The sequence below is a fragment of the Enhydra lutris genome, unplaced genomic scaffold, assembly GCF_002288905.1.
Source record: "Enhydra lutris kenyoni isolate GAN:26980312 unplaced genomic scaffold, ASM228890v2 scaffoldscaffold17, whole genome shotgun sequence".
Classification (NCBI taxonomy): Eukaryota; Metazoa; Chordata; class Mammalia; order Carnivora; family Mustelidae; genus Enhydra; species Enhydra lutris.
Genome location: NW_019154101.1, coordinates 23,935,624 through 23,961,205, shown reverse-complemented (window position 1 = coordinate 23,961,205; position 25,582 = coordinate 23,935,624). Strand labels below are relative to the sequence as shown.

The 25,582-nt window shown below is 36.7% G+C and overlaps 1 protein-coding gene across 1 annotated transcript in view; it reads right to left on the bottom strand.

Annotated features, from left to right (window-relative positions):
• LOC111147662 (laminin subunit alpha 2) overlaps positions 1-25,582 on the bottom strand; it is a 502,086-nt gene that overhangs the window by 245,168 nt on the left and 231,336 nt on the right. The window contains exons 17-20 of the mRNA XM_022503866.1: positions 24,129-24,256; positions 14,442-14,528; positions 6,131-6,342; positions 359-465 (exon numbers count right to left, since the gene is read on the bottom strand). Coding sequence (XP_022359574.1) covers positions 359-465; positions 6,131-6,342; positions 14,442-14,528; positions 24,129-24,256 — 534 coding nt within the window. The remainder of the gene's footprint in view (positions 1-358; positions 466-6,130; positions 6,343-14,441; positions 14,529-24,128; positions 24,257-25,582) is intronic.

Genomic DNA, 25,582 nt, shown 5'->3' with positions numbered 1-25,582 from the left:
GAATTTGCTAAACACAAAGGGTGTGATGCATTTCATTCTGCCAGCGTAAGAGCAAAGAGTGTTTTACTCACCATAGACTGGGATTAAAATGATGTGCTATTTGTTTCAAAAACATCTGAATTGCACAAATATTCCACAAATTCACTGCCAAGGAAAGATATATTGAAGGTCAAAAGCTAAAGTTCAGCAATTTTTTTTTTTTCTATTTTGGAAAAAACATTTAAATGATCATAGTGCTGGTACATATAGAATTGGATGATCCTGAACTCCTCTTTCCATATATTTACTATGCACATCGTTGAAGGCTCATGAACATTTTCCAGGAGGAAGTGATTCTTCATAAGCTCCTGCTCCTTACCTTACACTCATCACACCGCCGTCCCTGCACGTTAGGCTTGCACTCACACTGTCCTGTCCTGGCATCACAACGCTCAGAGAAGGAGCTGTTGACATTACAGCGGCAAGCTGCAAAAAACAAGAGTGATCTGTGGTTGGGAAAACACTTCCTGGAGTATTAATAAGCCTACTAAATAATAATAACCCCCAGACGGTAATGCTGGAATAGAGTTTCAGTGATGATACATGTAAAGCTATATCATAGTGCCTGGCATATAATATGTTGTTAAAACATTACTGTAATCATTATTATCCTAATTTTGAGAGTGAATTATAAATGTTATATAATCTATATTATTTTATATATATTGTGTGTGTATATACACACACATATATGGACAAAAACACACACCTTTAAGATTAGAAAATTATGTAAGACAGAGGAACTAAGCAGACCTTTTTTCCAAAGAGGACATCAACATGGCCAGCAGACACAGGAAAAGAGGTCCAACATCACTAACCGCCAAAGAAATGCAAATCAACACCACAATGAGATATCACCTGATACCTATTAGAATGTCTGTTATCAAGAAGACAAGAAACAGAGGCTGGCAAGAATGTGGTGAAAAGGGTACTCTTACACACTGTTGGTGGGAATGTAAACTGGCCCAACCACTTCGGAAAACAAAGTTTTAAAAAGCTTTAAAAAATTAAAGCTAGGGGGCGCCTGGGTGGCTCAGTGGGTTAAAGCCTCTGCCTTCGGCTCGGGTCATGATCTCAGGGTCCTGGGATCGAGCCCCACGTTGGGCTCTCTGCTCAGCGGGGAGCCTGCTTCCTCCTCTCTCTCTCTGCCTGCCTCTCTGCCTACTTGTGATCTCTGTCAAATAAATAAAATCTTAAAAAAAAAAAAAATTAAAGCTAGAACTACCAAACAATCCAGCAATCCTACTACAGGATGTACACTTAAAGGAAAGGAAAACAGAATTTCAAAGAGATATATACACTCTCATGTTTACTGCAGCATTATTTACAATAGTCAAGATCTGGAAATAATGTCCATCAAGGATGAAAGGATTAAAAAAAAGAAAAAGGTAACGTGTATATAAATGGAGCATTATTCAGTCTCGACAAAGAAGAATATCCTGCCATTTTCAACAACATGGATGGACCTTGACCACATTCTGCTAAGTGAAACAAGTCAGACAAAGAAAGCCAGCTACTGCATGATACCACCTATACGTGAAATCTGAAAAATAATCAAACCCATAAAGAACAGGTAGTAAAATGGTGGTTTACCAGGGGATGGATGGTGGGGCATAAAACTGCTGTTGTTTAAGGGTTCACACTGCAAGTAGTAAATAATAAGTAGTAAATAAGCTATAGTGCTCTAATACACAGTATAAGCAATATAGACAATATTGTATATATTGTATATATTGTGTAATAGAATAAATATTGCTGCAGTGGCAATCATATTGTAATATATAGGTATATCAAAGTTACATGTGTATACCTTAGATTTACACAATGTTATATGTCAAATATATCCAGTTAAAAAGTGTATAAGATGAAAACACTGTGTTAAGTCTATTAGGAAAATACCATTATAATTTTTAAAAGTCACTTTGTTTTGCAACTTATATACTATTTTCAATACATTTGGTTTAAGCACCCTTTTGTCATTTCTGTGTTATGAAGTTGTTTGATGCTATTCTGAGATATATAATAAATCAGTCTAAAAATTAAATGGCGTTTTCACAAACAGAACATAATTAATGGCTCACTCTGTACTCTATTAGAATATTCATAGATGGTTTTGGTAAATTTTGTACAATGCCTTGTGTCTCTGGATACTTTGATTTTGAGCACAACTTATAAATACATTATAAGTAGCTACTCCATTGGCCTATGCTATTTTCCTGTTCATCTGACTCAAGGTTCTGCTTAGTTTTACTGCTTTCCTAAAAATGGCTGGATTTTTCTCTCAGCAATTTGGCCTTCAGTGTCTGCTTACTTGATACAAGTTTGGTGGCCATTGAGGGACTGGCCTTAGCAGCAGCTGTGATTTTCCCTAGGGAATAATAGCTAAAGCATACTCGATAGCAGGGGTGTGAGAAAAAGCTAACACAATATTTTCTGTAAATACCTATTTTTCTTGATAGTAGAACTGTTGTATATACTTTTAATTTCTTTTTTAAATTAATTTTTATTTTTTTAAATGAGAGTAGTTGACATGCAGTGTTACATTAGTTTCAGGTAAACACTGTAGTAGTTCAACAAATTTATACATTATATTATGTTCACTGCAAGTGTAGCTGCCATCTTTCCCCATACTTCCTTATTAAAATATAATTTTAATTTCTTTATGTGAATCTCACATATACTATAGTTCAATTTTTAAGATTCCACATAATCTAGAAGTTATTTTTTTCTTAGAATGAAGAATATAGGATTAAATTTACCATAAATTAACATCATCTTAAAAATAACAAAAGCAGTTACAGGATACAAAATCAATGTACAGAAATCTGTTGCATTTCTGTATACCAGTAATGAAATGGCAGAAAGAGAAATCAAGGAATCAATCCTATTGACAATTGTACCCCAAATCAGAAGATACCTAGGAATAAACCTAACCAAAGAGGTAAAAGATCTGTACTCTGAACACTATCAAGATGACACAAAGAATGGAAAAACATTCCATGCTCATGGAATGAGAGAACAAATATTGCTAAATATAGCAATAAATATAGCAAAAAATGAATTGCTAAATATATTAAAAAATAGATACACTGCTTAAAAAATCTATACATTTAATACAGTCCCAATCAAAATGCCACCAGCATCACTCACAGAGCTAGAACAAACAATCCTTCCATTTCTATGGAACACAAAAGACCCCAAAGAGCCAAAGCCATCTTAAAAAAAAGCAAAGCAAAGCTGGAAGCATCACAATTCTGGACTCCAAGTTGTATTATAAAGCTGTAATAATCATCAAGATGGTATGGTACTGGCACAAAAATAGACACATTAATCTGTGGAACAGAATAGGAAACCCAGAAATGGACCCACAACTATATGGTCTACTCATCTTCAACAAAACAGGAAAAAATATCCAAGGGAAAAAAGCCAGTCTCTTCAACAAATGGTGTTGGGGAAACTAGTCAGAAACATGCAGAAGAATGAAATGGGGCCGCTTTCTCACACCATACAAAAAAATAAATTCAAAATGGATGAAAGACCTAAACTGAGACATGAAACCATCAAAATCTTAGAGGACAACAGGGACAGGAATCTCTTTGATGTTGGCCATAGCAACTTCTCACTAGATACATCTCCAGAGGCAAGGGAAACAAAAGAACTATAGGGACCTCATCAAGATATAAATAGCTTCTGCACAGTGAAGGAAACAATTGACTAAACTGAAAGGCAACCTATGAAATAGGAGAAGATATTTGCAAATGATATATCTGATAAAGGGTTAGATCCAAAGTCTATGAAGAACTTTTCAAAATCAATACCCCCCAAAATAAATAACCCAGTTAAGAAATGGGCAGAAGACACGAATAGTCATTTTTCCAAAGAAGACATCCAGATAGCTAACAGACACATGAAAAGATTCTTAATACACTCAGCATCAGATAAATACAAATCAAAACTACAATGATATATCACCTCACACCAGTCAGAATGGTTAAAATCAACAACACAGGAAACAACAAATGTTGGCGAGGATGCGGAGAAACGCGAACCGTCTTACACTGTTGGTGGGAATGCAAGCTGGTAAAGACACTCTGGAAAACAGTATGGAGGTTTCTCAAAAAGTTAAAAATAGAAGCATTGGCATTTTTAAGTGAAATATATGACCCAAACTATAACATATAAATTTAAAAAGAAAAAATGTATTTCTTTGTAGTGGTATACTTTCCATGAACAAACCTAAAGAAAACTAAAATAATGATTTATCATGAATTTTCTCTTCTTGAGGGTTTACTACCTATGCACAGATGAGCTATCAAATATATGAAAAATTATAAAAATGGATAATATATTTCTTATATTTCTTATGCTGAAGAACATTAAAAACCCTAATCATTTCTATACGTACCTCACGGCAAGTGGTATAAATATTGGTGATAGATTAAGAATGTTTTTATACCATATTCTCCTACATGTTCTTATTCCACAGATCCCCAATTTACCACAATAAAATGAGTGGAAAGATTTCCTAAACTTTATTGAGGGAACTGCTGGAAGATAGAAAAAGAGCCCTAAAATGAGCCAACCACAGATACAACTACCACGAGCACTACTGCCAAAGGAGCTACCATGTGTGAGCCTCCCAGGCCCCCGCAGGGCACTGGGTACTCCCTGTGGCTAGATCCTTTAATCCCCGCACAAAATCATGACCTTTTATGTAAATGAAGAAGCTGAATCTCCATGAGGCCAACTGTCTTGTCCAGGGTCACATAGCTAGAAACTGTAGATCTTAGATGATGTCTTTGAATGGGAGAACTTCTTAAGCTTCCTATGATTTTACACAAGTAAACCTACAATGTTTAAAGGCACTTCTGTGCCTGTTGGAAATTTTGCTTTAAAAAAAATTCCAATTTATAGGTGATAGTCATCAATGCTTATTGTTCTAGAGAGCGATTTATGGATTTTGTTTATTGCTTTTTAATAAAAGGTGAAAGATTTACTCGATCTGAAGAGAGACCAGAGTATGAGAGTGATTTGTTTTTAATTTAACAAACTGTCATTTTTAAAGTACAAAAAATCTGACACTCATCTTCCAAACCTATGAGAAGAAAGGCACATTTGTTATTGAAATGGGGTCTCCTACCTGGTCTTTGGTGCTTAGAGCAGGGACAATAGCAAGACACTACAGTGGTTTCTATAATTTTGCAACTCCTGGGTCCCAACTGAATGACTGGAAGAACCCCTTCTTATATAATGAAGTGGGCAGAAGTGAACTGTGGATAACCTGACCTACCTACAGATTATGGCAGCAGGTGAAGTCGAGGATGGCATAAAATGCTCAGGTGCAGACACGGACTCACTTTCCACTGGATTCTGCACAGAAAGCTTTCCTTTGCATATTATGTTACTGCTAATATGAAGCATTAGTAAATTATATGTAGTGTCAAATAAGACAGCTAAGGAGGAGGAGGTGACAGGAGAAATGTACTGATTAACATGGTGAGGCCCTACAATAGCCAATTTTGTGAAAGGAAATGCAGAAATAGCATTCTATGAATAGTCCTAAGGTGAAGGTCAATCATTCAACAATTACAAATGCCACTGCATAGAAACATGGGCAGAATTTTACACCTATTATGAAATGCAAGAATGTAAAATTCACATGTGAAAGCATAACAGATGAACACCTACAAACAGGTACCAAAGCAATAACAGGGACAGATAAATTCATTTTAAGAAAATGATTTTCACCGAGATACACAATAAGGATAAATGGGGCTTACCTAGTTTCTAAACTCTTCTCTCCTATTGGGGGCATAAGTTTGTTTTACTAATCTTTCTTGCACACATATACAAAAATGTGTGCATCATTTAAAAAACAACAACCCTTTGACAGTGAAGCGATTTTCAAAGGATGGACTCTACTCGCACAAAGAAATATTTTAGGAGGTGCAGACTCTGTGGACAGGCTCTGCTTCTATGATACATGTATCCACCTCATTTCCTTCCCTCCAATCCCCAATCAAGAACTCATCAGCCGCTTTGAGGTGCAATGCATCAATTCTGTCAGGGGCGTCAGTAGTTCAGGACTTACGCTGACAGTTCTTTGCATCAACGGCGTCTCCAAAATACCCATCAGCACAGAGCTCACAGAAGTGGCCTGTTGTACCTGGCTTACATATCAGACAGGAGCCAGACGAGCTGTCACAGCTGCCAGGGATGGAGAAGTCAAGGTTGTCATTGCATTGGCATGGCTGACATGATCCTCCAGGTACAGAAGGTTCTCCAAAATAGCCTTCTGCACACCTACGGGGAAAAATTTCATCAGCGAGTATCTGGGAGGAACTCACAAAACCCACTGGGGGCAATGTTTGTATATTTTTCACACCACCCTCTCCCAGGATGATAAGCTTTCCTTTTAAGTGTTCCTTCTCTCGAATGCAAGGTGATTAAAAAAATGTTTTTCTATAACTGTAGTGTAGATACAAGATGAAATCCTGCCAGCCCCACTAGTAATTAGATTTCAGCCAGGAAAAAAAAAAAAAAAAATCTTGTCACTGGCACCGAAGACGAGACCAAAGCATAATAAGAAATCTGCTGTTGGCACTCCGGAGGAATCCAGGTCCATGTTGGAAAGCCTTTGTAGTGCAACACATCATATGTATCTACTCCAATTGGTTGTTTTCTGTACAAATATGTAAGGTTCACATTTTTTGTTGTTGTTGTAACAAAAGCTTGTTATGAGGAAACAGACTTGCAAAGAAATTCAGCAGCGAGAACTCAGAATTTATTAAATAGAAAATTGTGACTCAAAAGAGTCTCATTATTATTCAGATGGGGGCTGTGGGTATGTCTGTGTTAATAATAGGTTTGTATATATTTGCATTTCCATAAAGAGGCAGATTTTCACTGAAGAGCCTTTCCCAAGAAGCAGGTATGCCAGCATCTTGGGGTAACAAGCTGTAAGGTGATGCTTAATTGTGCCCACAACTCGTATTAACAAACTCTAGGTCTCTCTCTCTCCCTCTCTCTTTTTTTTTTAAGGACTAAGTACTATTTTACATATTATTGGAAAAAAATTTGTTTATTTATGAGGCATAGCAGAGATGATTTTTAAAATTGTAGTATTAAATTTCCCTTTATCCATATGTTGTTTCAAAATGCTACTTAATGTCACAGATGCACAGATACAGGGTTTCAGGAGGTATCTATTTATATTCCGCTCTGTCTTCTCTTTCAGTTACATTTGTTCACGCTTCATATTAAACCACACTTGCCAAAGGAGAAGCAAAACAGGGCCTTTCTAGTCTTACAGTCAGGCTGGCTCTGTCATCTGTGCCATCTTAGCAAAATAAAAAGTCCTTTGCGGCAAAGATCAAAATTGAAGGGGAACAAAAACAATGTGGGAGAATATCATTTCAATAGTACACTACTTTTATGCTCATCGACTTGCAGATATATAAGCCACTGTGTAGAGAAATGCTCTCTACCATTCAAAATAGAAATTATTTAAATCCATTACATCATGTGAGGGTATTTTAATAACATTACAACTATGGGCCAAAGTCATTAATGACTCTGAGTTTTCTAGAACACTTATAAGTGCCATAATAATCATTTTTTTAAGAGGATTAACCTTTTACCATAATTTTTTAAAATGAGATTACTATTTTTAATTATATTCACAAAATACTGTATAAATTGCAAAAGTCATAGTATAAATATTGTTTGGAAGAATACATCACCCACAAATATAATTGCTTATTAATTATCTACTGTAAAATATGAACTAACATTTTAGTGTATATAATTTCCCCACAATCTCTTCGGAAGTGGTATTCCATAAAGATAATAGGAAGACACTTTTGAATTTTAATCCAATTCTCCTTGCCTTACTTCATATGCAGAGCTTATGATCACATCCACATATACTCTCATCTCATTTTGTTTACCATTAACAGACAGACTTTGCTCCACTAGAATAACGATATACAATGATCATTATCGCAGCCAACAAAAACCCATTATTTTCAGCTCACTTTCCTCAAAATGACTTACTGCCCTCAGGAGAGATGGCATTATACAATAAGATCTGGGAATTTTTCTCAACATGGATACCAATTAGTAAGCCCTCAATTCTTCCACAATAAAAAGGAACCATTTGTTCATGAGAAAATAATAACAATCAAGTAGACTAATGGAAGAAGCATCTTTTCCCTTTTGTTGTAGAACATGTAAGAAAGCATACTGAATATACATGAGAGATAATTCATCTGCTGCTCTATAAAAAGTGTGCATTCAGGTTCTATTACTGGTATGTATATGCATGTGTGTTTCCATACATAGCATAGTAGTTTTAGAGACATAAAAATTTGTCAGTAGAAATTAAAAAGTAATTCTAGGGTCAGTGAATATAATACTGCTAATCATGTAACTTTTGTTAATAAGTGTTTTATAGTCTGATCAAGTTGGAGTCACTTAATTAAAATTAGTGTGAATGACAGCCCTTTAAACCTTGCCAGCCTCTCAGTTTTTCACTCTACAAAAACTAATTGTAATTTGAAATCTCAGGGTCTCTCACTTTCATACGTAAGGCAGAATGAGGATGCTTCTTATTAGAGTTTATTGGATTCCTTGCTACAGATGGACAGCCTGACAATACAAAGTCACTGTTTCTTCCCACATATGTTAACTTTTTTCATACCAAACTGCAATATTTTAGAAAGAGGACCTTTAATGTAGATGAGATTCTAGATGCCTCATGCCATTATGTAATATGGTTCTTTCTGTTGATGACTCAGGAACAATATTAGAGAAAGAGAGATGACAGAGGGAGAGGGAAGATAGCAAAAGTGAAGAGAAATGGCAATGAGAAGTGCAGAGCAACACTGGCAAGATTTCTTTTCCTCCGCTGCATCATTTTTTTCAGTAACTTTTGGCTAAAATACGTGGCCTACAGTCTCAGTATCTATGGACTAAACACAGTACTTCGATATCTATGAGCATACTAGAAAAGCTCTCACTCTTTTCCTCTCCTGCCCTTCTTCAAATACCTACAGAACATTTCATCATGCTAATATAAATAAGGCACAATCTTGATGCTGCATTCCATGGAGAAGAAAGATGTACTTAAAAATGTAGCAGGGAGCTACTGCAGATATGCCAATGTCCTCATGGAAGCACAGAAAAGGGCAACCAATTCAGATTAGGATTCATCAAGGACACTTTCAGGATGATAGGGTTGAACTGGAAAACTTGAGCAGGGTGAGTCTCACGTGGAGAGCTGGAAGGGCTGCAGAGGGAACAGTACTGGAGAAGGCACAGAGGAGGGTGGCTGGAGTTGATATGAAATAGGTATGTATTCTTACTACTTCCCCTGTGACTGAATCAGTTAAAGACTGGGTGGGTTTGCCTGCTTATGTGATCCCTTTCTGCAAATTAGGAGAAGAAAAGGGTCCTCTTTGAGCATATGTAGAAAACCAAAGAGAGAGTGGACATACTGAGCAGCTGGAACGCAAGCTCCTAAACTCCCCCTTGGCTGAGTACTTTTGTGCATTCTACAACCTGTACAACCACATAGGAGCAGACTTTGAAACCTTATTAGGAGTCACAATGTTGCTAATGGTATTACTGAGTTAAGTATGACTGTCTTGCTTTTTCTATTTCTGTGACTATACACTCCACGTCTGAGACTCAAGGGCTCAAGGAGACTCAGGCCTGAGTAGAAATTCTCAGCAGTATCGTGGTAATACGGCAATTAGACTCAATTCAAAGTCAGGAATTTATGAAGCAGAGAATATCTAAATAGGATTTTGGAACTGAAACTTAAAAAGCAATAAGAAATTTTTCTGACCTAGAATATGAATCATACGGATAAAACTATAGGTGAATTTCCCAAATTACAAGCAATTAGGTTCCAATACCTTCTGCACTCAGTGGCCATTGTGAAATGAGTCTTAACTTTGACCTCTCTCTCCTTACATGAGGAGCTGTTAAAAATTTGCCAGCTATGGAGGGGACAGGGCTTTGGGGGTCCCTGTACCTCATTAAGTTTCACATGGTCCAATATATCCTACTGGGTCAACTTGCCACATTCTTTTTCCTTAAGATTTATTTATTTATTTTGTTGGGGGGGGGGTTGGAAGGAGGTGGGAGAGAGAATCTCATACTCCCCACTGAGCTCAAAGCCCACCCATATGGGGCTTGATCCCACAACCCTGAGATCATGACCTGAGCTGAGACCAAGAGTCAGATGCTCAACTGATTGTGCCACTCAAGCGCCCTGCCACAGTCTTTTTAAGTGTCTCTCCATTAAGTATGATATATTGCTGAGTATGATATATATGATACATACTTTCAGAATAAGGTTCTGGAAGTAGCTTAGTGACCAGTAGAGCAAATGTGGCCAGCATTTAGCTCACTTTTTCTCCATGTTCTTTTAAATTTTTCCTGATGCTCCAACACTCATCCCTTTTCACCCTTCAAGGTATTTTCTTTGTTTTTCTATCTTTTCTCCTCCTTGACAGTGACAGATGCCCAGAATCTTAGAAAAGTGCCATGATGAATACCTCATTCCCTCATTCTCTCTCTGTTTCTCTTTTATTTAAAATATTCCCCAGAGGAAAGCAGCAATATCTGAAAGTATGGGTACTTTGGCCCCAAGCAAAAGTTTCTGAAAAGTGTTAACTAGTGTTCTACATGTTATAGACTATCAGTCAGTATCTTAAATGAATTAAAAAAAAAAAGCAGAATCAGACACTATAAGCACAGAGAACACAATGATGGTTGCCCTCAGGGGTGGGGGCTGGAGGTTGAAAGGGAGAGGAAAATACAGGCTTCCAGTTATGGAATGAAAGACACAGCATAGGGAATACAGTCAATGGTACTGTGATAGCATTGTATGGTGACAGATGGGAGCTTCACTTGTGGTGAGCATGGGATAACCTTTAGAGTTATTGAATCATTATGTTGTACACCTGAAACTAATATAACATTCTGAGTCAACTAAAAAAAATTAGTTAATATTTTGTCATATCTTGTTTTGCCGTCCTCTTTTTCATGATTGTTTCTATTCCCTCATTTCTAGCAGCAAGACCATCTTGTGCTACATGACTGAGTGAAAAGATCTGACAAGGATGAAAGCAGAAAGTCCAGGAATCTTTTCGACTTTGGGATTCAGGAGTCACAATTTCTATGAATTTGGCCCCTCTTGCTGCAATTCATCCCCAACAGAAAATGGGATGAAGTTAGAAAAGGCAGATGGAGAAGAGATGAGTAGAGTGTTGGTGGTCCCAGGGGAGTGAAGGCAGCAGAATGAGTCCCACACCCCTACTAGTGGTATGGAAGTAGTGCAGAGTTATTCAACCTGAAGGGAAAGGCAGTTGGGAGGAACAGAAAAAGGAAGAGGTTGGCAGAAACATCCTTGGATGTTTGGACCACCATCTGTACATTGCCCCCCGAAAATACACAGACACACACACAGAGCCACACACTCACACAATCTCACAACCACACATACACTTACAGAGCCACACACATAGTCACACAGACACACACACAGACACAGATACTCACTGAGACACACCACACACTCACACACCACAAACATACTCATAGTTGTACACACACTCACAGCAACACACAGACACACTCATAGCCACAGACACACACATACACACAGAGCCACACACACTCACAGCCACATATACACTCACAGACACACAAACAGTACCATACACATACTCACTCACTCACTCAAGCATTCAGGTTTCTTGGTTCTAACTAAGCTTGTTAGAATTGGGTTCAAGCCTGAGAGATGGGGAGGAAAGAAAAAAAAAAACAAAATTTTTAAATTGAGATATAACTGACATATAACATTGAGTGAATTTAAAGTATACCTGACTGAAATTATGTTTCTAAGCTCTCACAGCTCCTATATACAGAGATTTGGTCTCAAAATAGAAATTAAATTGAGATAAAGAATATAAAGTTATAATTCCTGTCCACCACCTGAGTTGAGTCTGAGATGTCAACTCAGGTGGTGGACAGGAATATATATATATGTATATATATACATATTTTTTTTTTTTTTTTTTTTTTTTTTTTTTTTTTTTTTTTTTTTTATATATATGGTCACACAAGATTAGAAAATGCTGAGTTATAGCATAATGTGTAGAGTGGTCCAATCACTACGTTGTATACCTGAATCTAATGTAACACTGGGTGTCAGCTCCACTTCAAGAAAAGAAAATGCTGAGTTAAAGAAATTAAACAGATGTCTTCCATCCAGGACATGTCAGAACTTTTAACATGCTAATAGATACTTCATATACTTATGCGATCACAGAACTCTATTTCAAAAACATCTACAGTTTGGGAAACACTGCTCTACGTTTCCAATGCTGATTTTATGTAGATGATGTGCACAAACTGATTGCACCAATCACTTGCAGAATAGTTTTGATTACAAGATTTTCAATGCAACCAGGCTCCTCTTCTTCCTCTGAGCTGTACTTGCCTCGCCTTCCACCTCACCCTGCACATCCTCAAAAATGTCTCCCCTAATATTTTGAATTCCTCTAATCATGGACTTCTGAGCTCATATAAATACACAGAAATGATAAACCCTAAATATTCCTGGAGAACCCTATTCCAAATTCTGGCTAGAAAAAAAACAATATTCCATCTTCCATATAGTAATAATTTAAGATGATTTTTGACAGAAAAACTTGAACTGGAGAGAAGATATGCCATTTTAGAGGCAGCATATGTCCGTTTCCATTTTTTTTTTTTTTAAGCTGCTTAATAAAGATTTTAAACAGAAAATCATGCTCACTGTCAGGTATTTCTTTCCTCGACAACTTTGATTATTCAGATTAGAATTGTCTCCAGAATACCTTCCACCGTTCTCGTTCACTTTAGCGATGTGAGCTTCTTGAAGGTAAGGACAGTACAAGGCATCTGTTTGTATCCTACTTCAAGCCCCATGCCTGGCACATGATAGTTGCTAAACTGATGTTTTGTTAAATAAAATGCAGAATGTTCAGCTGTACCTGGTTCAAAAAGGATTGTCTACCATGTACAGAAAATACAGAGCACGAAGCATAAATACATCAGAGACTATGCTCACCTAGATAAGTGGGATTTAATGGCATTGTGTGACAGAGCAGCTATCATTTTCCAGTTGCTAAAAAAAAAAAAAAAGACTCCCCGTAGTGAGCCAGGGGGTTAGGCATTTGATGTAAGTCTGTCTTCGGCAATGATGTGTCCTACGATTATAGTAAGTAATATACAAGAAATATACACGTACCCTCCAGGGTTTTTTTTTTTTCTTTTCTTATTAATACAAAGACCTCCAGTTCCTCAGTTGCATATAAATCCTCCCTGTTTCAGTTCTATTCTTCCTTTACTCATTTACAGATGTTGCCATGCTCACAAACAGCCCTTGTTGCTGCTGGGAACCGTCCCTGGCACCTCGTCCATAGATGGCTAGCTATTGGCTAAACTCTATTCTCTCTTCTGGTGATTGGGTCCTGCTTCATTAGCTTTTTGTACCCTGGCTGAACTGGGGTGACAAGAGGACAGGAAAGGAGACGCAGCAATCGCCCTCTGTGGTGTCTGCCTTGGTGATAATCAGTAAAAGCAGGTCAGGTCACTTCCTCTACTTCCAGCATCCCCCAGTAATGGCAGCAAAAGGGATGACTCCCAGGGCTAAAACTGGAGAGATGTTGGTGTACTTGTCAATGATACCATGGGAGAATTTTGTGCCATTTTTATACTGGGACTGAAATACAGAAGAACATTTCCTTCAAAAATAGTTCAGGGAAAAAAAACACACACACAAATTACATACAATAATATTCCTGGTTCCACTGCAAAACAACCTAGTAAAATCAACAGGAATTAAAATACAGGCTTAGAATTAATTAGAAGAGGCCAGACATCATGATAATAAATCACGTTTTCTTTCTATTTTCAAATACATTTAAGGTAAATTATGGACCGCTTGCTGAACTATGAACTACACATTTAAGCCACATTTTAAGAACAAAAAACTAATTATGAAAAATAAATGGTGCCAACATGGACAGTGAGATAAATCTTAAAGTGCATGACTTTCCACTTGAGCAGTACTTTCTAGAAAGATTGTAGGTTAATGCTTAACCTTTAAGATTAAAACATTCATCAAACACTCTCTGAGTGAATGGAGATTTATAGAGCAATTTCTAGAGAATAAATAAACTATAAAAATAAAATGCATGTGTTTGACAAGTACAGTGAGAAACTTTATTTCACCTCGCCGAGTGTGGCAGCATTTCTGAAATAGTGCGAAGGATGATAATGCCTGTGGTTTTATACCTCCCAAGGTAGAAATCCTCGTGAAAGACGGTGCAGTCCATGCTTACCTCTCACAGCGTGGTCCTGAGTACCCGACAGGGCAAGCATCACAGATCATTCCGAGACTTCGGTCTAAATGGCACGTTGGGCTAAAGCTGTATTGATATTTTTGAGGAACAACAGAGACAAGGAAGAAGCATATACACAAAGTCATTAGCAGCATATTTTCATCTCTGCGTCTCCAGGACTGCTGTGACAAAGGGTACACAGGCTGGTCATTCTTGTCTCACAGATGGAGATGAGGGCCTGGCCAACCGAGGATGAAATGACATTGCTATTTCTGCAGACAGGAATATAGCCCAGTGGAGAGCAGGAGCCTCGTGGCATGTTATTAACTGACTTTTGACTGTTCTGGGTCTGTGATCATCAGGAACAAGTGGAACTATAGAGTTGCTTTGTACGGATTGCCCAGGCCTGGCAAGACACGGCATCATACAATTTCTTTCTAGCCAAAATCCTGAATTTGAAGCAGCTCTGAAAAATCTGTTAGAGATTTTGAAAAACTCAGTATGCGATCTTGGAAGTAGTGGTGGTAGTGGTGGTTGTGATGGGGCTCCTACTTTCAGTCCTGGTACTGTGTGTGTGGAGGTGTGTGTGGGTGTGTGGGTACGTGTGCAAGCATGCATGCATATGCATAAGAGGCTGCCCGTGTGGACCCACGGGGATGCTATTTAGGCAAGTGAAATCCTTCAAAAAGTTTTCAGAAGAGACAAAGCATGCAGATTCTGCTTAAAAATACAATCAACTAGGGGCGCCTGGGTGGCTCAGTGGGTTAAGCCGTTGCCTTTGGCTCAGGTCATGATCTCAGGGTCCTGGGATCGAGTCCCGCATGGGGCTCTCTGCTCAGCAGGGAGCCTGCTTCCCTCTCTCTCTCTCTGCCTGCCTCTCTGTCTACTTGTGATCTCTCTCTGTCAAATAAATAAATAAAATCTTAAAAAAAAAAATACAATCAACTAAGCCATCCCCCAAAACCTTGCCATCACACATCTTCTGGTGTTCCGAAGTTGATCACTCTCTTTGTAAATATTTCCAGTTTGGGTCTGAAGTAATGGATCTGAAGACCAAATTAGGATCCAGCAGAGTGATTACAGAATTACATGCCAGCCTTCAAAAACATGTGCGAGCCTAGACATATTTCTTTGCCTTGTGAGAAGCACCCCTCACACATGAACTCCTACCCCAAGACTGACATGCTTGCTCTCTGAAAGGCCATCAACCCTTCTGAATTCTGTGAGTTCTGCTGCTCTACCATTTTAATATAAAATGCCCCCCATTAATCTCTCTCCCATTATGTTTTCCCTAAATAGACTTACTTTTCTGTTTTACATATGACAGGACAATTCGATAGAGGCTTGCTTGATGCTAAATGAATGTTAATGAGAGAACAACAAATTAAACGCTGTAAATCCTGATCTTGTTCTGCTCCTGACACTCGAATCCCTTTGGAATACTTCCTTGACTTTTGTGCAGGTCAGATCACAGGTACCATTTCTGAATATTACTCCTCTGGCTTAATTCAGAGCAGTCCTGCAAAGATTTAATAATCACTTTTTTTTTTTTTTTATAGTAGCAAGCTATTAGAACCAAGGACTTCTATCATTTAAAACATTTCAACTTAGTGGAAAAGTCAAAATGAATCTGTTGAGGTAATGCTGGGGGGAAGCCTGGGTTGGGCTACCTTGAATTACAAATATCACCCGGATAAAAGAACGCCATGTTAAGGGGTTGGGGAGGCTGCCACGAGCAGCAGAACCAAGTCAACCAGACTGTGCTCAGGGAGAGGAGGGTCATCTTTTGGAGAGCAGCCTGGTACCTGCCCCCAAAAGGACCTCCCCAGGAGTGATTTTCTTGGCAGGTGAATGACTGGATAGGAGAAAACAAGGCCCATGTAAAAATGGAAATAGATTTTTTTTTTCCCTCCTCACCTCGTGATTTGCTATTGTTTCCAGGCATAAAAGAGGAGACTGGATTTTGACAAATCTCTGGAATACATGTATGTCTTATTTTAAAATTGGCATTCTATAACTGTCTCATTGTCTAGGGACAAAATGACTAAAAGCCCTGGGTCTCTCACTCATATGGGACTCCAGTGATTGAAAGAAAACCATACCAATTATTTTTTAAAATACTAAATCAGTTTACCATAAGTCATGTCAAAGGTGCTTGACAGGGTTTCTGACCCTTTAACACTATAAAATAGATTTCAAATTCTTAAATATACTCATGTGTCAGTTAAAACCAACAGAAGTAAAGTAAAATGCACCTACTGACAAAAATCAGTAATTTTTCAGGAAAAAAAATAAGGAATAACAATATACTGGATTTGACTAGCTCTCTACATTTTCAGAGGACTTTTACAAATAATTTTATCACATTTGCACAAAAATCTTATAAGCAGGTTGGGGCAGGCATCATTTGTCTTGCCCAAGGTCATAGCTAATATCCAGGAGCTTTTAGTGTGGAATCTAGGACTTCTCATTTCTAATTTGACATTCTCCTTTCCCTGTAACCAGCCAGCATTCATTCTACTGGTAAGAATTAAATAAGTTTAAACTTTTGGTAATACATCACTTGACATGATGCATCTAAATAAAACATCCTCATAAATTATGTATTTGTGATTCAATATTCTTTAAACAACATAAACTGAAGGTCTACTCCCTTGCCACTATAATTAGTTACTACTATAGGGAAGAGGGCATTCAACAACAAAAATAAAAAGAGAATGGGAATTAAACATGTACAACAGAAAATGTCTACAGAATTTATTTTGGCAAATGTAGCAAGCAACTTGACACTGATTTTGGCCAAAATATGAAGCTAACTATTCTGTGACAGAAAGAGGGAACTGTAAGATCATTGTTGACTTCCAATGATTCCAAGATTATGTCACTTAACTCTAGTTGGCTAGCTCTCCATCAGAAGAGAGATTGTGTTCTGCTTCCTGAATTATCCACTTCATGCCACAGAAGACACATGGGATCTAAGAACAGCAGGCATTTTCCACAAATAGGAGGAAGATGAGAAGCTACTGGTCGACTACCTAATAAGGATCTGCACATGGAAATAGTTCTTTTTAATGGCTGAACATAGATTCTTAGATTTATAATGATCCATTTATAAGTATGTAATCTGTGTATGTTTATGTGTGTGTGTGTATATATATATATGAATATATATGCAAATACAGGTGTTTGTGCTAACACATGTGGATATATACATAAAAATACAACTGGCCTTGTTCCAAAAAGAATTTAATTCTACCTGTCAAAATATGTACATTAAGATAAAATGGTACTTTAAGGCTCAAGAGAAAAAACACTTAAAAATTAGATAAAATCAAGGGTATATTTAAAGCACAAAATGTATACATATTATAAGGTATGTTCTTTTGGAAGTGGCAGTCAACATATGGCTTTGAGCTTTCTCACAGCTAATGCAAGAGGGAAGTGCACCGCCTCTTGGGACTGTGATGTGATATGAAATAACCACCCCTTTCGCCACCAGGACGGAATTTCCAGCACTATAAAATCAGGGTCATAAAATCAGGACGTGTTCCACGTTTGGGTATACAATAGGGGAGCAGGACTCCTGCTAACCAACTGCAACCTGGAACATTTGGGTCAGAGAAAGAGAACCCAGAAGGAAGAAGATGCTGTGTGTCTGAGAGGGAAGGTGCAGGAAGGGCAGTGAGAATGACCAGTCACAGCTGCCCAAGGAGCAGAGGACAGAGAGGGAAGGGAGAAAAACGAAGGGAAAACTCCTTTACTTGGTGACTGTGGTTTAGACCCCATGAAATTCTGAAGTGTTTCTGTAAGGTTTTCTTCTTTCAGGTCAATGATCTCTGTCTTTATTCTCAGGAGAACCGTTGAGCAAACACATGTATTTCTTTAATTACCTTTAATTTAATAATTTTATTCTGTATCCATATATCATAATCAGATGATATGAAATCTGATTTAATGTCCATCCCTGAATTTTGTCATTAGAACTGTATTATTTTCTATGCCTTTGGATGCTCTTTGTCCTCTGAACTTGAGTTTCTCATTTGGCAAAACGAAAGAATATGATCAACCTAGTAAAGCCTTTCACACTGATTAAGTATGAAAGCAAGCACGTCACAAAGTGCCACAATAAACTGTAGCTGCCATTTAATAACACTTTAGATTGTTTTTGGCAAAATATGTTGATTTGTTTCCATTTTAAGGTATTTCATTACTTGTTAATTAAACCTGCATTATCTCATCGTGCCTAATCCCTTACATTTGTGTTAGCATAACTGTTGCCAAACCCTGGGATAGTTTCCTATGATGAATATTTGCAGTGTGTCTAACATGAAGTTGTGTTAATTTTCTTTTCTTTCCTTTTGTTTTCTTGCTTCTCTTCAATGTCTCTGTAATTGTTTTTATTTCTATAGCCCCCTTGGAAGAAGCACGGAGAGGTGAATCAGAATATATGGGTTCTAATATTGGTTCTGCCACAAAATGCTTGATCATGATCAAGGCATTTAATTTCTCTGGAGTTTAGCTCTCCCTTCTCGTACGATGGACTGGTAAAATACATCATAATTACTCATGGTGACATAAAACAATGTGTACAAAAGTGCTCTGAAACATCTAACACACCCAAAGATTTCTAAAGAATGTTGCTGAGTATTTTCTTAGATTTACCTTCTGTCTTGGAACAGTCTTATTTCTCTACTAAGAGTACTAATTACATGGGGTGCCTGGGTGGCTCAGTAGTTAAGCGTCTGCCTTCTGCTCAGGTCAGGATCCCAGGACTCTGGGATCTAGCCGCCCCTGGGGCTCCCTGCACAGTGGGGGGAAGGGAGTGGGGCGGGGGGTGCTGCTTGTCCTTCTCCTACTCCCTGTGTTTTGTTCCCTCTCTTGCTGTGCCTCTCTCTGTTAAATAAATAAATAAACATCTTTTTTTTAAAAAGTACTAATTACAACAGGAGTAATTCGAAGTCAGTTCTAGGAGTGTTCCATTCTCTTAAAAATTGAAATTCTAGCATTCCTGATGCACACAAAGAAGTGGTATTCAAAACGGTATTAGTAAATAGGCCACTATTGAGGGCCTACCCTCTGTCCAGTCTTGTGGAAAGAATACCTTGAATACCTTGAATAATTTCAGTGATATTATCTACTCAAACACATTCTAAGTGTTCAAGGGCGGACATCCACGTGTCTCTTTCATATTATATTTAATTTATAAGTTATGCGATACTGGAAATTAATGAGTATAAAACATTTGAAATATTTGCATATTTATTTGCTTCTCTAGAAATAAATTTCACTACCTAGTTACAATCTATAACTAAAATATATACAACACCTAGATGAGAGGCCTAAGCAAACAGTGGACACTGTGAATAGTTGATGCAGTTGATATATATGTATAATTTAAATATTATATGCTTGTCTGTATTCATATATCATAATAATTATACCAATTTATCTTTTTCTCCCTACATATTTGATTTATTTAGCAATATTATCTAAGAAATTTGGAGCCAAAATGCTTGTGATCTATAAGATTTATGATCAGGGATTAAATAGATAAATCACCAAAGCAAAAATATCACTAAGCCTTATACTTCTAGATGAAGGTTGCAGCAATCTTTAGCTGATTTTTTTTTTTTTAAAAAAAACCTGTGGAAATTTGAATCCCATCTTCTGGATTACTTGTGAATATTCAATTTATTCCTCAAGAGTTTTCAACTCAGATTATAATAGTAATGACTTTTTGAAAAAAAAATTTTTTTAAATGGAGAGTTTCCCTGTCTCATTATTTAGTGATTTCAAAATAAAGCATTTCAGGTCATTAGATTACGGAGGATTTTTCTAATCACAATTGCACAGCTAAACAATCTTATTGTTTCATGTTGTTTTAAATTTAAAAGTCTTTATAACTTTAAACCCAAAACTAGCATTTTTAAACTAAGTGGATTATCACTGTCTCCTCTTTCTACCTGAAAAAAAAAAAAAAAAGCTATATTTGAAGCTGGAATTTAAAATTGGTTGCTACTCTATTTTCCATTCTAAAGATAAAATTATTATTTAATAATTATTTAATAGAAGTGAGACATCTCAAAAATTGCAGGATCTTTAAATACTTGGTGTCACAGATGTTAAGGAGTTGTCTATTTTTTTAAAATCAAGATCTACATAATTGTACAAAATTGGAATATATATACTTGAGGAAATACCATCCTTGGAACTAGGACCCAATCCCTTTGTTGCTGCTGGATGGTGATGTGGACATCCTCTTTCCTTTCAGGAACACAATTAAAACCCATTATTAAAATTAAAGTAGAAGCACAGCAAACAGAGAAGGATGGGCCATGAATGCCTATAATTACCCAAGCAAAGTTCTCTAATGGTCCCTCTGCATTTATAGTAATGTTGGTCAGACTTGAGGATAAGTCCATTAGATCTACATATCCTATATCAATTACATAATTCTCCAAATGTATTACGCTAGGATTGACACTGTACAATCAATGGCAGCTCTGCTGGATTGATAGCTCTGCTGGTGACTGTGACATTTTGCCTGAGAAGGAAGGAGTGCAAAAGAAGTGAGAGGCCAAATGCAGTCCCTCTGTTTTCCTCAGTGAAAGTGAGTGTTGAACACTGAGTTTTGAGTATATTGGATGGTTCTGGAGAATTCTCTCAGCCACTGTGAATGAGCAGGTTCTCCATTCTGTGGCCTAACCCTTCTCAAGTACACCAGCAAGCAAGAGTTGTGCCATATTATGGCCAACACTGGACTGACTAACCATAGATTATGAAGAAATTTAATTTGTTCTCCTATATTTGTTATTTTCCAGTATATTTCCTATTAGCTTCTTTTTCTGACACCTTTTGTTGCCAAAGAATCTTCAGTTTTGTGTCCATCCAGGCTCATGCCCTAAACTCTGGAAATATTTTGATCACTAACATATATTGACCCAATTTTCCATTTAATTGCTTTTATTGGTATCACTTAAAATTCAGTGTGCTCTTCAAGGAAGTTCTCAATGTAGACTGCAGAGGACTGGAAAACACATTGACTTGAAACTTAAAATTCCAACTCTGATACTTTAATATTAGGACTCTGAGCAAATTAATAATAATCAGTCCTTGGATTGGACTCATCATGTCCAATCATTGTTTCAAGTGCTTGGTGAATTTTAGTTTACATAATTCTCACAACAACCCTATAAGAAGGTCCTACTATCACAACTAATGTTGAAAGAACTGAGACACAAAGAGTTTAAGTAGCTTTCTTGGAGTCACACAGCCAGAAAGTATAGAACTCAAAATTTGCATCAAGGAATTCTAGCTCCAAAATTGGTTCCATAATGCTATTTTTCCACTTGGAGAATTTTTCTTAATCTGTTAAATGGGGGTAATATTCACCTTATTGGACTGTATGCTGCTATATCTAGAATATAGCAGCCTGTTTTATTTTATTTTTAAGGATTTTATTCATTTATTTGAGAGAGAGAGACAGAGACAGAGAGAGCAAACATGAGCAGAGGGAAGGATAGAGGGAAAAAGAAGCAGACTCCCCGCTGAGCAAGGAGCCCCATATGGGGCTCAATCCCAGGACCCTGAGATCATGACCTGAGCCGAAGATGGATGCTTAATCAACTGAGGCACCCAGGCATCCCTAGTAGTCTGTTTTAATAAAATATTATTATTATATTATTATTATTTATATTATTAATATTTTCTTTTATTAAATGTTAGTTCTTTTTTTCCTTCTGAAGGAGCAGATTTGTTGGAGAGGACGATAAGGATTTCAAATGGGATGAAAACTAGGAACCATAATTTCCATGAGGACTTTTAAACTTAGGGACAGAATAATTCTGTCTTTAGCTTAGGGTACTCATTGACTATAAAAAAAGACCATTTTCACTGGCAGTGTCTTGGGTAAGACCTCATTCAGAATATAACTAACTTGATAACCCCTTTACATTAAAAGACTGTAGCTGATAGATTTAATTTTAAAAATCACTAAAAATTTAAGTTCTTCAAGCATTATCACAAAATTTAGAAATAGCTGGAAAGTGCCTAATATAATATAGACATTATTAAGCACTAAGTTTACCTATTTTTTAAAGATTTTAAAAATTTATTTATTAGAGAGAGAGAGAGAGAGAAAGAAGAGTATGTGCGTGCAAGAGACCATGACTAGGGGGAGGCTCAGGGCGAGAGGGAGAAGCAGACTCCTGCTGAGCAGAAAGCCTGAGGGGATCATGACCTGAGCGGAAGGCGGAGGAAGTACTAAGTTTATCCTTAAGAAGAGTCTCCAAAAAGATCCCTTTCTCCTAAAATTATCATTATTTATAATTTTTTTTACTAGTTCAGAAAGGCTGGTTTTTGTTCAACATATTATGCCCCATTAAAATAATAACATTTATGAGGCAGGGTTTTACTTAGGTAGTGGTTTAAGGGTGGTCACTCCGAGGGAATGTGAATTAGAGCAGCTGGAAGAGAGTATTCCCCTAAGAGGTAAGGGGAAGAGGCAGACAAAATATACACTCTTAAAAGTCTTCTCCAAGATTCCAAAATTATTGTTCTAGGTGAATAGTTAGAAATTTTTTAAAAAATAAAGAATAAAAACTAGATGACTGGAACAATTGTACGAAGTTTCATTAACATTTTTAAGGTTTAGTTTATGCAAAATAAGGTACCTATATCACCCATATTTTGATATTCATATAATTCAAATACAGTCATTACCACTATAATTATCTTAGTGAGATAAACTGATATATATATTTCATACATATATATCATATCTGTATGATAGCATATGATAATGTGATAAATAATGTGATAAACCATGTGATAACAAAGGAATAGGATAGGTGTTGAAAGGTTAGCAGAATAGGATGGGTGTTGAAAGGTTAGCTAGATTGATCTCTTTTACTTTTTCTAGAAGTTTATGACTTGCCTGACATTCATAAATAAATAGTGTGAGACTGGGACCCAGATGAGCAGTAAATGTATTAGTGATTTTTAAAAATTACTCATTTATTTATGTATTTACCTTAAAGATTTTATTTATTTATTTGACACAGAGAGAGCACAAATAGGGGGGAGCAGCAGGTAGAGGGAGAGGGAGAAGCAGGCTCTCCACAGAGCAGGGAGCCAATGCAGGGCTCAGTACCAGGACCCTGGATCACGACCTGAGCTGAAGGCAGATGCTTAACCAATTGAGCCAACCAGGTGCCCCCAAAATTACTTAAGTAAACTCTACACCCAATGTGGGGCTCAAACTCATAACCCCAAGATCAAGAGTCACATTCTTCTACCACTGAGTCAGCCAGCTACCCAGTACTAGTGGTCTTTTTATTACTGTGTGAAGATATGTGTATGTGTGTGTATGTGTGTACATGTAGGCATGTACATACGTTTGTATAAAATAGGTCTGTCCTTTATAGTTGTTTTAGAAATTCTATCTGAGTTCTGTCGCTTAGATATTAAATCACCAGAACCAGAACTAAAATATTAAAAATTCTGCAGAATAACTAGCAGTAACTTTAAATATTTTATATTTAGAAAAACTCATATTACCTTCCAGAGAAATTCATGCATATATTTATTATTTATTTATGTGTGACGAGAGAAAGAAACATTCTATATCAAAAATGCGCTTGCAGAACTGGATGCCCAAATCATTAGAGAGGTAAGCTGGTTACTCACTTATTGGATGGAATATTGAGTGGACAGGCACAGGGCTGACAGTCTTCGGAGGTTCCTTTACTAGGATCACCATAGTAACCAGGGAGACATTTATTGCAGTATGGGCCACCTGTGTGATTCTTACAGTTCTGAGGAAGAAATGCACATCCAAGATTATTATTTCGGTCTCAAGCATCAACATATTACCAAAAATAGATCTACAGAGTTATTAGTCTATTCCCTGTTAGGAAGAATAATTTTCCACATTAAATAGTCAATTTTGCAGCTGGGAAATAGCATTGAAAATTAATCTAATATGTAGCTTATAAACTGCACGTCAGTTTCAGCATATGCATACTTAACAAAAAACAACTTAAGTTCCTCATAATTTTTTTTCATTATACAAATCTTATTTCCTTTTTCTGTTAGTTTTTAATTTTTTTCATAGGAAATACATGTAATTGTGCATATGTGTGTAAAAGTGCATAGTTAGAGAGTCCTAATAATATATATTATATTTGTAGCTGATTCTAGGTAAAAGTCAATTGTTCAGTTTAAAACTGTAGATTTAATGAGAATAGTGGCTACTCGTACAAATCCTCTGGGACAATGATGCTCTTACATCAGGGATTAATTTGGACCTCAGTGGGCTCTGATGATTTAGACAATACACTAACATATTACATCTGTGAGGGGCCTGCTTGGCTCCTAATTAAACAATGAGAATACTGAAAGATTTTTAAACACATCAATATGTTATGAAACCACAAGGCTCATGATTTCTCCAAAACTTTTTTTTTTTAAGTGAAATGGCATTTTTCTACAAAGTAGTAATTTTGGGTCCAATGTCCTTTCGAAAAAAAAATCAAATTACGATAATTTATATCTAGATTTCTTCATTATTAGTTAAAGTATACTTATTAACTCAGGCTGTGTTCACAAAAGGCTGGTATAAGGGTGAACAATCCAGTTAACCAAACACTGGAATTGTCTATAAAGCTTTCAATAGCACAATTTGATAAATTTTTATGTTTTGGCACCATGTAGACCTAACTTGTTTCCCCTCCAATGGTACAATAAAATGTATCTAATTGCTTTTAAAAATTGTCCAATATGGATTTATTATGACTGAAATACATTTTTATTTTTATAACCATATAAAATTAAAATATTTTTCTCATGTTAAAAAGAGTTCATCAGAGCTTAGGGGTACAAAATCTTTATCTTTATGTTCATTAATTAAATATGCAAAAGAAATACTGAAAATGTAAATTCCCTTTAAGGATAAAGCAAATTATTTATCAATCTGGATGACCACTGGAAAGACCAGCCTAATTTAAGGAAAGGTCTGAAATATTATTACATCAGTGTATTTTTTAAAGAAGCTCACTTTAATTACATTTAATTAATGGATAATAAAAACACACAAATAAACACATGGTTTTAAATGGAGCTTGTTAAATTCCTTGGGGAGA